Source organism: Muntiacus reevesi, chromosome 2 (genome assembly GCF_963930625.1).
Source record: "Muntiacus reevesi chromosome 2, mMunRee1.1, whole genome shotgun sequence".
NCBI classification, from domain to species: domain Eukaryota; kingdom Metazoa; phylum Chordata; class Mammalia; order Artiodactyla; family Cervidae; genus Muntiacus; species Muntiacus reevesi.
Window position 1 is genome coordinate 17625066 of NC_089250.1, and position 16364 is coordinate 17641429.

Below are 16364 nucleotides of genomic sequence, written 5' to 3' on the forward strand. Positions count from 1 at the left end.
TGTTTCCCACTGTGAACCACACCCAAACCTCATAGCTGAAAGCAGATACCCTCTCCCTCCACAGGATGGGGACGTGGGCTCCAATATGTATATATCAGCCAGCTATAAAATGTCCTGCCCTCCCCAGAGTGATGTCAGACACTCAGGTATGCTTGATCTTCAGTTTCCCTTGGGGACCCGGAGAACTTGGCCCAACCCTTAATCATCTTTCTCTTAAGGGTATATGGGGAGGTTGGGAGAGAGTGACTCTGCTCCCGTAAACAAGGTCAATTTATTTGTTTTGAGCAGTGCTGTGGCTGCAAGCATTTCTGGCCCACCTAAAGGCCTGCATTCTGTTTTCTGTGGCAAGGTCATCATTGCTGATGGACATCATCCATTTCTGTTGGGAACACCTTTATTCAGCAGCTACAGCCATATTACTTCTTGGCGGGGGCCATGAGTTTGTACTCTTTGGTTGGCTTGGGCTTGATCTGCACGGTGGCATCATTGTTTTTAGGAGCTCGCCTTACGTGGGCTCTTGGCTGCTCCTTTGTCAAAAGACCAGCTCTGTGATTCTTGCTTGATTTCAGCGTAGGACTGGGAGTTTCCTGAAGCTGGCAGGGGTGACAGAATTTAATCTTTGGCTGAGTTTCTCCTTCTCTGGTGAACTACCTTCATCATCCTTTAAAACCCAATTTAGGATGGAAGAGCCTGCAGGACGAATCAGTGCCCTTGGGAGATTGTTTTGGAGAAAGTTTCCCCAAAGGGCCAAAGCTGTCTCACAGCAGACAGGGCCCACTGTCAAAAATGGTGAGGTCTTTGCCTCATCTCGAATGAATAGAAGGTTGAGAAGACAAACTGCAGGAGGGACTGCGCAGGAAGATAACCAGCTGTTGCCTTTCTTCTTTAACAAGCATTATGTGTCCCCTCCGACCCCTCAGTCTCCCAAGCAAACTAGCCGGAATTCGAGGTTCTCCTGGTTCTGCTTAGAGTGGTTACAGTTTTCCTTCTTTCATGCTCAGTATAGATATACTGAAAGAACCTTATGTGCCCTTGCCTCCCTCTGCCGATAAATATTACTGGTTGTTTTCAGGGTCCATCAGGTGAGCTTAGTAAGTAGCTGACAGTAGCCAGGGCATCATTCAGACTGCTGCTTTTGAAACTACTTCCTGGTACTTGGCCTGAAGCTAACTACCCAGTTCAGCCTCATTACTAAGCTGTGAGATAGAGGACCAGATACTGCATGGGGGACCACACGATTTGATCATGTTCACTCACAATTCCCATGGACTTCTCTCAATTTTCATTAGCTATCCTTTCATTCCAACTCTAAAAAGCTTTGTCTTTGTCAGCACTCCATCTTCATTACCGAAGCTTCAAACATTGTGAAGGGTTTGAGATTTTACCCTTCGCAGACGCTCACAAGTTAAGCCAGCCACAATTCCATAGATGTGAGGAGAAGACATGAGACTCCAGGTTAGAGACCAAGGTCATTATTGTGGTCTTAGTCAACACTGTCAGACACCAGCCCCACTTTCTGTAGGATATGTCCCAGACAGCCAGGTGGTGCCTGTACAGTCAGGTGTGTTCCCCGAAGGGAGCTCCCAGCTTAGGGGACCAGCTCTTTTATAATGGGCAGTAAGCCTCCTGACAGTAAGCCTGCCTTTTGTGATTTGGGGAGACACTGTATCTTCTAAGGCTGGGGAATCAGCACCTCTTCTCAGAAGGTGTGCAGAAATACAACCTTTATTTCCTGACAGTCCCCCCACCTCCAGCCACTTTAAGTTCATTTCACGTGCTTCTGTTTTCTCACTGCTTTCTAACTCGTCTCATCCCAGTAGTCTTCTCTCTCTCCTCCTGTGCAAGAGGGATCTTTTAGAATGCAGACCTGATGATATTGCTCAATTTGAATTTTTTATTGGTTTTTCATTACTATTGGGACTTCACTGGTGGCTCAGATGGTAAAGAATCTGCCTGCAATGCAGGAGACCTGAGTTCCATCCCTGGGTCAGGAAAGTCCCTTAGAGAAAGGAATGGCTACCCACTCATTACTATTAGGCCAGAGCTTAAACTGTTGAGTGGTTGTGTAACTATTTCTTATGTGCTGACTGCTATCCAGTTTTTTTTAAAATACTGACAGTTAAATAAGAAAAACAAAAACCCACCTTTTTTAAAGCTATAAAGACCAGTCCTAGGTAGGCTGTAGATGTGTGGGCTCCTTGGTGCTAAATCATAACCCCTGGTCTTTTCTTTGCTTCTTAAACCTTTGTCTGTAATATGCTGTTCTTTTCGCCTTAAATAATTTCCATAATTTGTCTTTAATATTTCTGTTTATTTTTTTTTTAATGTACTTACTCTATTAAAGCCTTCTCGACCTAGTTGGATATCTTGCTCTGAACACCTTTAGAGTAATTGCATATAAAGTGTGTGTGTGTGTGTGTCACTGTAGTAGTTCCTTCATCTAGTCGTAATTACTGATTTATCTGATCTGTATCGCCACAAAACAAAGTGTAGGCAACACAGAGGAGGAGTCCTCCCTTTCCACACATACCAGCTCTTTGGGAGAGAAAATCGCTTCCCTCAGAATCACTTTGGAATCAAAACCAATAGTTTAGCTGGTGCTTTTAATCAGCTTTAGAGATTCCATGTTTTGACGTCAAAGATATTAATTTGCTTAACTTTGAAGGGGAGCATGTAGTAGTATTCACTGGAAAATATACATGTGATACAGTCTTAATATACAGACATTATATATATTATTTACTCTGCCAAACAACATTTTCTTGCTTTGTTCAAATTTAATTTATAGACTGTGGACATTCATAAAGAGAAAGTGGCTCGAAGAGAGATTGGTATTTTGACGACAAATAAGAATACATCAAGAACTCACAAAATAATAGCACCTGCGAACATGGAGCGACCTGTAAGGTATATTCGGAAACCTATTGACTATACGGTTCTGGATGATGTGGGCCACGGTGTCAAGGTAAGTGTCTTAAATGTTTGCAGGCTATACAGTTTCAGAGTAAACTTGAATACATAGTAGAAACAGTTAAAATTATTTGTTAATAATAATAGCTACAGAGCCTGGTTCATAACTGTGAAGGATTTTCCACATGTCTTTTTTTTCAAGCCTTGAAAAGATCATGTGATCTAAGGGTTGTTCAGTTTTATTAATGGAAACACTGAAGTTTTATAATACATAAGAATGGTGTTTTTAAAGTTTTCAATTTTATTAGAGGAATGAACTGGTGAATTATTTCAAAGAGGAGTTGGCATCTTACAGACTTTCCTTCCTGTGGTATTCGAAGTTTATGATCTACTTAGGGTCTAAAGATAGGGTGGAATAAGAGAGTTCTATTGTTTTCAACCTTAGATTCCAGGGAGATGGTAAACGGACTCATTCATAAATGTAAATGTTAAGGAAATGAAGTGAGATCTGAAGGAAATGAAAAGCCTAGTTTTATTTCCTTAAGATGTTTTATTTCTAAAACGTGCTTGGGGGACATTGAAGTGAAAGTTTTTAAGTTGCTAACCAATTACATTTTGAGTTGTAAGGTATAGAGATCATTTCCTTCCAACACTCCCAGCATCTTTGTGTAAATTTATACACACTTAACAGAGGAAGCTGTGCTCCATAACAGGTTAAAGGTTACACCATTACACAGTAGCAGAATTCAAGTAAAATTTTTATTCCCAAATAAGTTGTCCTTTCACCCTTTCATTTGGGATTAGTTTATACTTGAATGCTATTTTTTGCTTTTCTCTTTTACTTGAAACAGCATATGAGGGAAGACGTATGGTCATATTTAGAATATTTCTAAGTTACTTTAGTATTTAGTGTATTATAATGCTATCACATTAATATGTCTTTTCTTCAAAGATAATGAGGCTATTCAAATTTAATTTCTAAATCCAGGTGTGAAATGTAGTGGCAAGGTAGGATTCCAGACATTGTTTAATCTAGATAATAATGAGCCGTGTTATTCTCAACAAATGTTAAAGAATACCAAAGTTCTGGCACGGTTTCTAGCCATAAGAATATGGGTCCAGGTATATTCCATTTTTGGATGCTTTTCTTAATGTTGCTTTTATGGTCACTTGAAAAATGATAGGATACAAATTTAGAATGGCAGATGAGATGGAAAGAACTTGAGGGAACCCTTTTTTCTCCAGTGTAGAAAAAGACTGCAATCTGAAGATAATTTTCCTTAAGTGGCATGTTGCAAGTAGGCTGCCTTGGACACATTAGTTCGTATGTATAAGCTGGCCAAGTTTCAAAGATGTAGCCTTTAGGATCAAAGCAGCTCTTTTTCAGTTTTGAATTTTGGTCAGACTTGTTCAGAAGGAAATTTAGAACTAAAACAAACTCTATCTACTAGTGCTGGCCTCTTAGGATTTGGTTCTTAAGCTACAAATGAGATGGTTTCCAGACCCTATTTGTTTGTTTGTTTGTTCCTTAATTAGAATTTGGCTAAGATGTTATGGTGCATTGTAATTTTGTTTTAAACCCTGAGTTACTAGGTCCTTTTCTGCATTTGGAAGCAACCTGTAATTTTGGATTTTAACATTTACAGTTGATCACTCTTTAAAATTCTGTACTACCATTCAAATAATGAAGCGTGAGCATTCATTATCCAGTAGTCTTAAGGTCTGTGGACTGATGTATTAAAATAGCCATACATTTAATGAGGTATGGTGTTTGTATTTAAATCAAAGTTTGTTTTTTATCATTCATGATTCAGTTGAATTAGTTTGATAGGATAAAATACTGACCTAAGAAATTACATAATTTGCATGAGATTGGCATAATTAAGTGGTAATTTTCTTATGAATTATATTACTTTGAATAAATATGTGATACCTATGAATATTTCCCTACTGCTTGTGGATGACTTTTCTTTATAAAATACTTGAAATATAACTGGGTAAAAGCTTATTAACATGAATCAAGTAACTGTCCTATCAGATAAGATATCTAGAATTAATTTCTACTTTTTCCCCCCTTTTTTGCCAACGTAAAGTGGCTAAAAGCCAAGGTAAGAGATACTACTTATCATTTGATCCACAGTATTCCTTCTGTATTGATAGAGGCTGCAGAGCCACTAAAACTTGAAAACTTCTCCTATGTCTGTCTGCTTTTTTCCCCGTAGGATTTATATGGGTTAAATATACTCAAACCCAGTTCAAATCAGCAACATTTAGCTTGGATGTGTTAATATATCAAAGATATATTGACATCTGCATTTATATAGGAACATTAATTTTGCTAACATTTATTGCTTTGCTCATTTTTTGATAGTTGCCTTGCTTTTATTGACTTACAATTAGGAGGTTTCCCAGACATTACATGTGACTTTGTTACTGAGTTGTTGGGATAGAGATGATTTTTCAGATGAATATTTTATCAAGTTGACACTGAGATCTGTAGTTTATATTCATGCACACATTTTGAAAATTTCAGGAAACTGTATATTTGAATTGCAGATAAATTAGATCTCAGTGAACATGTATAAAAATAAAATAATATATAAAATTCAGTAATCTCACCTGTATTTTGCAATTAATTGGCATGAAGGGTGCAAAATAATATGAAAAGCCAAGTGCAAGTGGTATCTTGACTTTTTAAAATATAGTACCAAAGTCTGTTCTTAAAGCTGTCTGGGAATCCTTATTTCACATTCTGATATTTAAAAAATAATAATACATGGTGTCAAAACACCAAGAGAACAATTTGATATAAAAATAAAAGCATTTCTTTCCACATTTTAGCATGGAAATAACCAGCCTGCAAGAACTGGCACACTGTCGAGAACAAATCCTCCTACTCAGAAACCACCGAGTCCTCCCATGTCAGGCCGGGGAACGCTGGGGTAAGGACTCAGTTACATCTATGTTCTTCAGATCCAATGAAGGAAATCCAAAATGAATCTGCCTGTTCTGTAATTTCTCTGAGGAACTCTGTACTAGAAAAGTTTTTTGTATGTGTATAAATGAGCATTGTCTATTATTTTCCAATTCATTAAAAATTTTATATACATATATATAAATCTGACCTTAAAATGAAATAACCAGAGGTTTCCGTATATATTGTCTTCACATGTATTTGCAATATTTATATTACAGAACTTTGAATAGGTGGCCTGTTTTGCATACCTTGGTTTGGTAGCTTGCAGTTCTTCCATATCCCCCATTTCTGTTTCACCTGAGACTTGGGAATCTTTACTGGGAATCCTTCTAACTGTGCTTCTGCTGGTCATTTTGGGGCCCTTCATTCTAGAGTAGCTTTGTGAGAAGGCCAGTGGAGAAGTAGAAAAGATAACAGTTTGTGCCTTCTTCATTCCCAACTTTCAATGCAATGCAAATACTGAATACTTGGTAAGACAGTCCTGAAAGATCATTCACGTTATCGTAGACTATAGACTCCTTGTTTTTGGTGGAGGGCTGGTAGAATCGTTACTTAATAGCAACCAACTTTTTTTGTAGGCTCTTAGTTTCTATTTTCATTTTGTGAACCCCTTGCCCCTGGAAAAAAAAACACGAAGTTGTTAAATAGAAAAGTTAAAATCATTTATTGAGAAAGTAATGGCATCACAACTGGGACCAGAATGTACTTGCCCATATATTAATATTTCCATGTTGAGGTAGGAATAAATTGCAGAGGAGATTTTCAGCTACCACAATATATAAGGACAGTGCCTTGTGGGCTACTGAGTTGGGAATCATACGTATTTCAAAATTTCATATTACTGAGCATTTAAAAAGTTATAGCTATTATTTTTAGAAATAAGATTAGTTAGAACTTTTACCTTTCTCAGTGGTTTTCCTAAGAAAAGGTAACATTTTAGCTTTTGTTAAAGTAACAAAATTCATATGTTTCAATTAAAGCATTTTTTAAAAACAAACTTTATTATTTTAAAAAATTGTGTTATACTTGGTAATAAAGGGATAGTCACAGATTTGGGGGAAAATACCATTTTCTCTTTCTCATCCATTACTCCTTTCTCTATTATGCTTCTTTAGACGAAATACTCCTTACAAAACCCTTGAGCCTGTTAAACCTCCAACAGTTCCTAATGACTACATGACAAGTCCTGCGAGGCTGGGAAGTCAGCATAGTCCAGGCAGGACGGCTTCTTTAAATCAGAGACCGAGGACACACAGGTAAATTTTTAGGTTGAGCCTTTGAACAGCTGAGAATGTATGTTATTGGTTGGTGACAAACTCCTGTAGAATTATAGGTAAAGTGCTCCTCTGATGCTAATATAGCTGGTAAGGTTGAGGATGATACTACTGTATACGTTTCTGTACATTTATACCATGAACTTGTACTTTTTTAGATTTTTTAGTATCTATACTGCTTAGCAGATTGCTAGTATTTCCTCTTTTTGACAGAGATACATATGTACATTTGGATAAAGCCTAAAGAATTTTTTTTTTATGGTCATTTAGGAAAAAAATGATCAAGATAACCACTGTGAAGTTTTTTGGGTAAATGGTTGAATATCAGAAACTATACAATGAGATTTAAACTTGAAGCTCTGAGGAAGAATTTCTTAGGAGAGTTGATAGACTGTAGAATATGTTATTATATAAATTGGTTTTTTAAAAAGTTCTAGAAATAACTACCCAGTGAATTTCTTTTCCCCTTTATTTTTTAAAAATGTATTTTATTAATTTTTGGCTGTGCTGGTTCCTCGTTGCTGTGCGGGCTTTTCCCTGGTGGAGGTGAGCAGGGGCTCCTCTAGTTGCAGTGCACAAGCTTTTCATTGTGGTGGCGTCTCTTGCTGCAGAGCATGAGCTCAGGAGTGCGTGGGCTTCAGCAGTGATGGTGCGTGGGCTTAGTCGCTGTGGTTCTCAGACGCTCGAGCACAGACTCGGTAGCTGTGGCGCCATTGGCTTTTAGTTGCCCTGCTGCATGTGGGATCTTCCCAGATCAGGGATCGAACCTTTGTCTCCTGCAGTGGCAGGTGGATTATTTACCAGGGAATCTGCCCAGTGGATTTTAAAAAACTTGGTATGGAACATAACGTGCATTTCAGAAAAGGAGATAATTTATTAATATAAAACTTGGTGTATTAATACAAACTGAATATAGTCATGTAACCATCATGCAGATGAGAAAATGGAATATACCAACAACCCAGAAGTCCGCCTCAGGCCTTTCCCAATGATTGCTTCTACCTCCCTCCACCTAAAGTAACTACTTTATTTGGGGAGTCACTTTATTGTATAGTTTAATTTTTTAATTTAATTTTTACCTCTCAATAACTTGGGCAGGGAACTGCTCTTTACCTTGAGTTTTGGTTGGTTTTATTAGAGATATAACTTGGTAAAATTATTTTGAAGGATTCAGTTAACATAGGGTATACCAGGCTCTCAAATGCTAGGTAATTGTTATTTGTTGTTATTATTTCTGTTAGTAAATAAATTGTCATATTGATGTCTGCAGTTACAGTATCAGTTACAGTATGAATTCAGTGAAGACCAAAATTGTTTTTTAAATTGTTTCTTTATATGTTTATTATTGAATTATTACATCAAAGCATGATTTTTCTCTGTAGTGGATGTAGTAATAATTTAATCATATTCAACAACTAAGTTACTTCATTATACTAGGGATATACCAGTGAGATATGGTTCTTTTTTTCAGGAACTTGTTCTGTTAGAATAGGGATCAACAAACTTTTTTTATCAAGGGCCAGATTGTCAATACTTCAGAATTTGTGGTCCATATGGTCTTTGCTGAAGTTACTCAGCTCTGTCATGAGAGCAGCCATCAGCAGCACGTAAATGAATGAACATGGCTGTGTTCCAACAAAACTTAATATATGGCACTGAAATTTGAATTTCACATAATTTTAATGTGTCATAAAATATTATTCTTTTGGTTTTTTCCAACTAATTAAAATATAAAAATGTGTTCTTAGCCCATGGGTTATAAAAATCACACTATGGGCCAAATTTGGCTTGCAGGCTGTAACTTGCCAACCTTCATGTTAGAAAAAGGCATACAGATTAGTTAATCATACAGGCACATAAGTGCATCTGTCTGTTATATGGTGGTGGCCCAAAGCAGAGTATTGACGAGCTTGGAAGGAGGGAGGCCTTCACACCAGAGCTATTTTTGTTATATAAATATTTTTTCCCCTTCTGTTAGTATATGACAGTGTAATTATAGAGGGATCATATTGTAGTATGTGACAGTGTAATTATAGAGGGGTCGTACTGAAGAAAATAAATTAATCTAGACAGTGCAGATTATTACTCTGCTGGGTTTCTGGGCCTGTTGAACCAATGATGTTGAGTTTTAGAAATATAATATGGAGCTTCAGGCTACATGGGTACATATGTATATTTGCATATATGTACATGTGCACTCCTAAAAGGAATCAACCCTGAATATTCACTGGAAGGACTGAAGCTGAAGCTCCAGTACTTTGGCCACCTGATGCAAAGAACGGACTCATTGGAAAAGACTTTGCTGCTGGGAAAGATTGAGGACAAAAGAAGAAGGTGGTGGCAGAGGATGAGATGGCTAGATAGCATCACTGACTCAGTGGACATGACTTTGAGCAAATTCAGGGAAATAGTGGAGGACTGGGAAGCCTGGCATGCTTCAGTCCATGGGGTCACAAAGAGTCGGACATGGTTTAGTGACTGAACAACAACATGTCCACTTCACGTTACTGAAACTGGTCAGTGTGAGGTTGTATGCCTAAAGACAGTGAGTCCATAGAAGTTAAAATTTAATAGTATCCACTATTCTAGGATGTTCCTTGGTGAAATTTCATTATTGTCTTTTTCATTTGCTCATTTTTCCAAAAATTTCCGTCTTATTACTGTTCTTTGAGATTAATTAGAGGTGTGCATACTAATTTCAGACTAAAGTTGGTTACTGTTTTTATTAACTTCCATAGCATCTTTTGTGGCTTCCGTCCCACTATTTTTTAATGTCTGTTTTCCCATTCTCAGCCAAGAGTCCCATGACCGTGTAGTTCATGTCTGCTTTGTTTACTGCTGTTTATACTAGGTTTTAAATAAATCCTTGCTGATTGATTGTATATTAGATTGTATTGGTCATTTGTTTCTCAGTGATCTCTTACAGTTCTGAGTACTATATGATTATATTGGTTTTTCAGTAGATGGAGAAACATAGTGAAACACACGAACTTCCTGTAGCTCAAATGGTTAAGAACCTGCCTGCGATGCAGGAGACCAGGGTTCAGTTCCTGGGTTGGGAAGTTCCTCTGGAGAAGGGAATGGTAATCTACTCCAGTATTCTTGCCTGGAGAATTCCATGGAGAGAGAAGCCTGGCAGGCTACAGTCCGTGGGGTCGCAAAGAGTCGGACACGACTGAGCAACTAACACACACAGTGAAACACAAAAACCACTTCAAGTATTAGAGTTAAAATTTGTATTGGACAGTTAAAAACGTTTCTTTCTCTGTAAGTGTATGTATACATATGCACACACACATCTATCATAATAGTGTCTGGTGGCTTTGAGTTGATTGTATTTTTTGAAGGAATCCCTCGAATTGCTGTTTTCATGATTTTTCTCTCTCGCAGTGGAAGCAGCGGAGGAAGCGGCAGCCGAGAAAACAGTGGTAGCAGCAGTATTGGCATTCCCATCGCCGTGCCTACACCCTCACCGCCCACCATTGGACCAGGTGTGTCGTCATCACACACTAATCCACTGTCATATGTGGTAGTATTTATGAGCTTTATTATGGAAGTCTGAAGCAATTTAGTTACATTAGATAAAACTATTAATTAAATTTATGTGATTGTTGCCAGAATGAAAGCTAACAAATTTAAAAACCATTTTTGATTGGTTTTCAGAATCTTTAGAGTTTTGCAGCTGTTTCTCCTTACTTATTAAGAAAAAAGCATATTAAATAACTTTTGGGCCATTTTGCTTTAGAAATACTTGGGCACTAGTCAGAAATGATGATTATTATTTCAAGAGCAAACCAATATTGTTGATAATTCAAGTGAAAGATCAGTGTCTTTAATGTGAATTATGTATCACTGAACTTTGATGTTGCCTTGTAGGCTGGTAGGTGTATCAACTCTGGTGATAGCTGGTTGTGACTTTCCTGTTTTTATGTATGATATTCGATACTTATGTCAGTAAAACGCTGTGAATGTAACATGGAATTAAACTAGGAAAAGCTCTTTTACTTTTTAGATTATATAAAAATTTAAGAAATCACAGTAGAGTAGAGCTATGATTAGTCCCTTGGTTGTTTAGTAAATGAAAGGAAGACTTTTTGGTGTTAAAATATACATTTGAAAAATGAGTTTGATAATTAAAACTGGGAAAAATTCTTAGTTTCTCAAGGATGTTGTTGAAAAAGGAGAAAAAGCTACTTATAAAAATAGGCGTATTTTATAGTTAATGAAAGTGTGGACTCAGTGACCTTTTTACCTTGTGAAATTCTTATTCTTTGGAACATGCTTTGCATATGGGTGTCTTTCTCTCTTTTTTTCTTCTTTCCAAAGCATTGTACTTTCTTACTGTTTCAGAATTATTAGTTCTCTTTCTTGCACTCTGACCTGAATTATAAACTATTTTATTAGAAAACATTTCTGTCCTTCCTCCTCCTGGAGCTCCACCAGCACCACCTCTTCCACCACCCCTCCCCGCGAACACTGTGGTAGGTGAGACTGCATAGCCACTGGAGTGGGTTAACTTACTGTGCCTAGTTCATAGTTAGCTCCTGTTACACGGGTAGCTTTTGTGGTTATTAGCTTGTAGGTGGTAGTACAAAGTTTTAAGTATTAAATCTAATTTACACTAATTTCTCCTTGTGAAAGAAAGGCCTCTGAAGTTACGCAGAAACTTCTCTGTGATGTCAAATGTGTCTCTGCCTTGTTTATAACCAATTTAATGTGGTTTAGCTTTTGTTTTGTTTAGATCTTTCAAGGACTATTATAGCAGTGATTGTTCAAAACAAATTTTTTTATTAGTGATGCAGTATTTTTTTAAAGTGAGACTTGATTTGGAACTCCCTGGTGTATACAACAGTCAAAGGAGTGGGGTGAAGGTGGAGGACAGGAGGAAGAAAAATGGAAAAGAGAATGATGTGTGGGGTGCTCTGAGGCTTTCCTGTGGCTCACAGTTGAAAAACTCGGATACAGTTGAGGATTTATGGCATCTGAGGGGGCCATGAAAACAGTTTTTATCAATAAAATACATTTAAATTGTTCCCAGGTTGATGGAGACTGGATTGAGCATATAAGAATTCCAAATATAGACTATATAAAACCATTCAGCCTAGAAATGCACAGTAGCATTTGGGTGGAAATGGATAAAGAACTGTCTCAAATAATGGAGCTTAGGTGAAATAAAACCATCTAGCATCTTCTTTTAAAAACATTGGCACTTGTACTCAAAAGAAAAGGGGAAAAGGAAGTAATAAAAAAAGGCCCTAGTAAAGAAGCTGTTGGCAGAAAGTTCATGTGGAAAAAATAATGCCCTCAACCTAATTAATAATCAGGAAGACAGAAAATAAAAACCATTGGATACTATTTTATAGCTACTAGATAGGTAAACATGTCAAAGTCCCCTAGTACCAAATGTCATTGAGCATGTGCAGTAACAGAAAGGTAAGGTACATTGCTGGTGGGAATTTATTAATTAATATGCTCCCTTTAGAAAGTAATTTGTTGTTACTCAGCCAGGTTGAACCCGGTTTCTTAGAATTATCAATTTCATTTCCAGATATTTCCCCTAGAGTACTGGTTCTCAAAATATAGGTATGTGACTGCTGGGTGTTGCCAAAATTCTTTCTTGGCATTTTAGAGGTTAGAACTATCTCCATAATAATACTAAGACTTGTTTCCATTTTCATTCTCATTCTGGTACCAGGACACAGTGGAATTTTCCAGAGGCTACATAACATTTGAAAGCATCATTTTTTGACAGCTAAAGGAATGTGTACGTGTATTCATGTGTTTTAAAGATAAATCAGATTTAATTTCTAATATGGTAATTACCTATTCCTGTAACTCACTTCAATAAAAATTTTTTGAGGTTCTCTAATTTTAGAGTGGACCCTAAGACCAAAAAGTTTAACCACCACTGTATTAGAGCAGTGGCTTTTGAAATATGATTTCCAGATCAACAGAATCATTGTTGTGGGAGCTAGTTAGGAATGTAAATTCTCAGGTCCCATTCCAGACCTCCTCATTCAGAAACAGAGATGAGCCAAGCAGCTTTATCACAGTAGGCCCTTAAGATGAAATTCTGATCAGTGTTTGAGAACCACTGTTTCAGAGAAACTGAGGAACCATATTTAGGAATGTTCATAATGTGGTATAATAATAATAGCAAAAATCTGGATGCAATTCAGATGTCTAACGATGGAATGGATAAGTAATTGTAATTGTGGCATGTTTGTATGTAAATAAAGCAAAAAAATGAATGATATATCGATATACTTACCAACATGAATGAATCTTAAAAAATATAAAAGGAAAACAGCAAACCAACAGAATATATAATCCTGTATAACCAAATATACAAATAATATTTATATATGTAAACAGATTATATATAACCATTGTAAATAGTTATATAATATACATTAGTATATGTATTATTTATATGTACATAGCATATATAATTATATATACATCAGTCACATACCCTTTAACATTATGACTTATTTCATAATAAAATACTAAAATAAATTCTAAAATTGGCCTGGTTTGGAACTATATAAATAGCTCGATTTGGTTTTCAATCACCAAAAAAAGTAACCTGGATTTTGTATAGTTTTTATATAAGTCAAAGAAATATAAAAAATCATTTTAAGATTTCTATTAAAAATGGTTAAAGGATTACCTCTTAGCTCCTTGGAAAACTTAGCTGTCCATAATTACTCATTCTCAAAAGCATTTGAATAGACAGTTATTTTAAAAGTGTGTCTCTGTTTTAGAAAATGAGTGTGTGGATGATTTAATCAGTGACTGCCTATGGCTTGGGAGCTCCAAAATGTTAAATATTAGCACTTCTTTTAATGAACAACCTCTGCTGTATGATTTTTCTAATAATTTGTATGGCCTTAGGAGAGGTTACATGAAACGACTAAATGAAAGGAAACCAGGATTCTGCCTTTTTATTTCTTCAGTCGTGGTTAGATGTTTGGGAGAATGATATAAATCCTGAAGTTGCCTGGAAGGTATAGTTAACTTTAGAGGCTTTGAACTTTATATTAACCTTTAAAATTTTAAACTTTGAAGATATTGATAAAGATGACATTGAATAAAATTTTAAGTATTGTTAATACTTAAGTTAGTTTTAAATATGCTTGAAATTAAAAAAGAAAAGATTGCTTTGGATGTACTATGGGGAAAAAAAAGCCCTCCAAATATGTGGGAAAAGATAGTGGATTTTCTACCCAAAGCTACCCTAAAATGTCCATATTTTACAGTCTTAAAATTTTTTTCAGTTTTATCAATCACAGAAATTTCAGTGATAGGGTAAAGTGTATAATTCTTAAAAGTTTGGAGATATACAACAAATCTGACAGGTGCTTTGAAGCTAGAAAGTGTGCTTCTCTAAAAAAATGATTTTACTATAATAGATATTGATAATAACTGCTAATACGATAAACAGTCAAATAAATTTACTAGTAAATGTGGAAAATAAGCTTAACTGTGTAAACTTTATAATTTAAGCGGGTTTGGCTGGCTAGATTCTTAGACTGCGTTTCTGTAGACTTGCCAGTGAAAAGGAAGAAGTGTACAATCCAGATACTAAGGTATTCACATCTAAAAACTAATGCTTTTCACCTCAGACTGTCATTTGATATTTATCTTGTTGGAGAGACACAGTTGACATATAAAAACTATACGTTCTAAAATAACAAAAAGATTATACATTTTATTAGCAAAATACCACTTGGGATTATGCTAAATTAAAAGGTTGAAGAATGTTTCATACTTAACTTTTGCACTTTCCACACAGTATCTGTTTTTTCTGCTTTTTTGTAAGTTTTTGTAAGTTCAGAGATAGAGCTATTTGTGTTGTATCTTTACTTTTCTCTTTATTTTGTGCTGTGGACTTTAAAAAGTGATAAGAAACGTTTCTCGCTGAGAGTCTGCTTCTCTTTGTGCTGCCATCGGAGGTTACTGCAGTGCTCAAGTTCTTTGTTGGTTGCCTTTGACTCATGCTTTCCAGCAGCCCCGGGCTCAGCTCCTGGTTCCCAGTATGGCACAATGACCAGGCAGATTTCTCGGCACAACTCTACCACCTCCTCGACATCTTCTGGTGGATACAGACGGACCCCCTCTGTGACGGCTCAGTTTTCTGCTCAGCCTCATGTTAATGGAGGGCCACTTTATTCTCAGAATTCAAGTAAGCTTGTGCTTAGCAGGCGCACGCAGCAGTGGAGCTCCTTTTGAAGGAAATTATTTTAAATTGTTCTTGCCAGTGATAGACAACAATTGAAACCATGTTATTTCATGTTTATTTTTGTTTTAAGAAGTGAGACCTTGAATTTTATCATTTTAAGAATAATTGCTTATCACTTTCAAAAAAACTTCCGACTCACTGAGTATACTATAAATAGAACTAAAGAGGAAAGACTCTGAAATTAATTAAGCTGAATTTTAAAATATTGGCATGTTTGATAGTTTGATAACAGTAAAATTAAAAATATTGTGACAATTTTTCTTTTCAATAATATAACAAAATTGCTGGCTATCACTTTTAAGCTTGTTAACCTATACTGAAATGAGTTCCAAACCATTAAAAACCATTCTTGATGCCTGCTTATTCTGTCTCTAATAATTATAACAGTGGGGAGGACTTTTCTTTTGACAAATCCTTTCTGTTCACCTCAGATTGCACATCTCAACACTAACTGCAATCAGTGTTTAAAGGCTGATAAGATTAGAAAATAACTTTGGCATAAAATGTGAAAAAGTTCCACTTGCTTAGAGTGAGTAGTCAGTAATTTCACTTTCCGTATCAGGATGCTCAATCCAACCAAGAGAAATCTGAAATGAGCCAGTTGTTCAGTATTTGTTATTGGCTTGAAACAGTGATCACCAGACATAGACTGAAACACACTTTCTCGTGTGGTTTTTCTAGCTACTTTCTGGAGCTGCATGTTATTTTATGTAACCTAAAAAATACTGAATACTTCATATTTACACAGGAAGTTGGTTTTAAATTCTTTTTATTTATGATGCATGAGGGGTTAAATTTTAGTTTAAAGACTTAATTGTGGTTATAAGCAAAAAACCTTCTAAGAATTGAAAATCACTTTAGCAGAAATATCATAATTCACAAGTAATCCCAAAATTTATGTTATTAGAACCCTTTTCCAGACTGAAATTTTCATCCAAGCTCCTGAGAAACTTTGCCA

General features: G+C 36.1%; 1 protein-coding gene across 12 annotated transcripts in view; it reads left to right on the top strand.

Annotated features, from left to right (window-relative positions):
- The window catches only part of ABI1 (abl interactor 1), an 80168-nt gene that overhangs the window by 52541 nt on the left and 11263 nt on the right, over positions 1 to 16364 (top strand). For 2 of the 12 annotated variants that reach the window (XM_065921014.1, XM_065921018.1), the window contains exons 3-8: positions 2789 to 2965; positions 5004 to 5018; positions 5752 to 5852; positions 7003 to 7143; positions 10552 to 10652; positions 15176 to 15349. In XM_065921014.1, coding sequence (XP_065777086.1) covers positions 2789 to 2965; positions 5004 to 5018; positions 5752 to 5852; positions 7003 to 7143; positions 10552 to 10652; positions 15176 to 15349 — 709 coding nt within the window. Of the gene's footprint in view, positions 1 to 2788; positions 2966 to 5003; positions 5019 to 5751; positions 5853 to 7002; positions 7144 to 10551; positions 10653 to 11565; positions 11647 to 15172; positions 15350 to 16364 lie in introns of all 12 variants that reach the window. The other 10 variants (XM_065921013.1, XM_065921017.1, XM_065921022.1 and 7 more) reach the window with 6 other exon arrangements.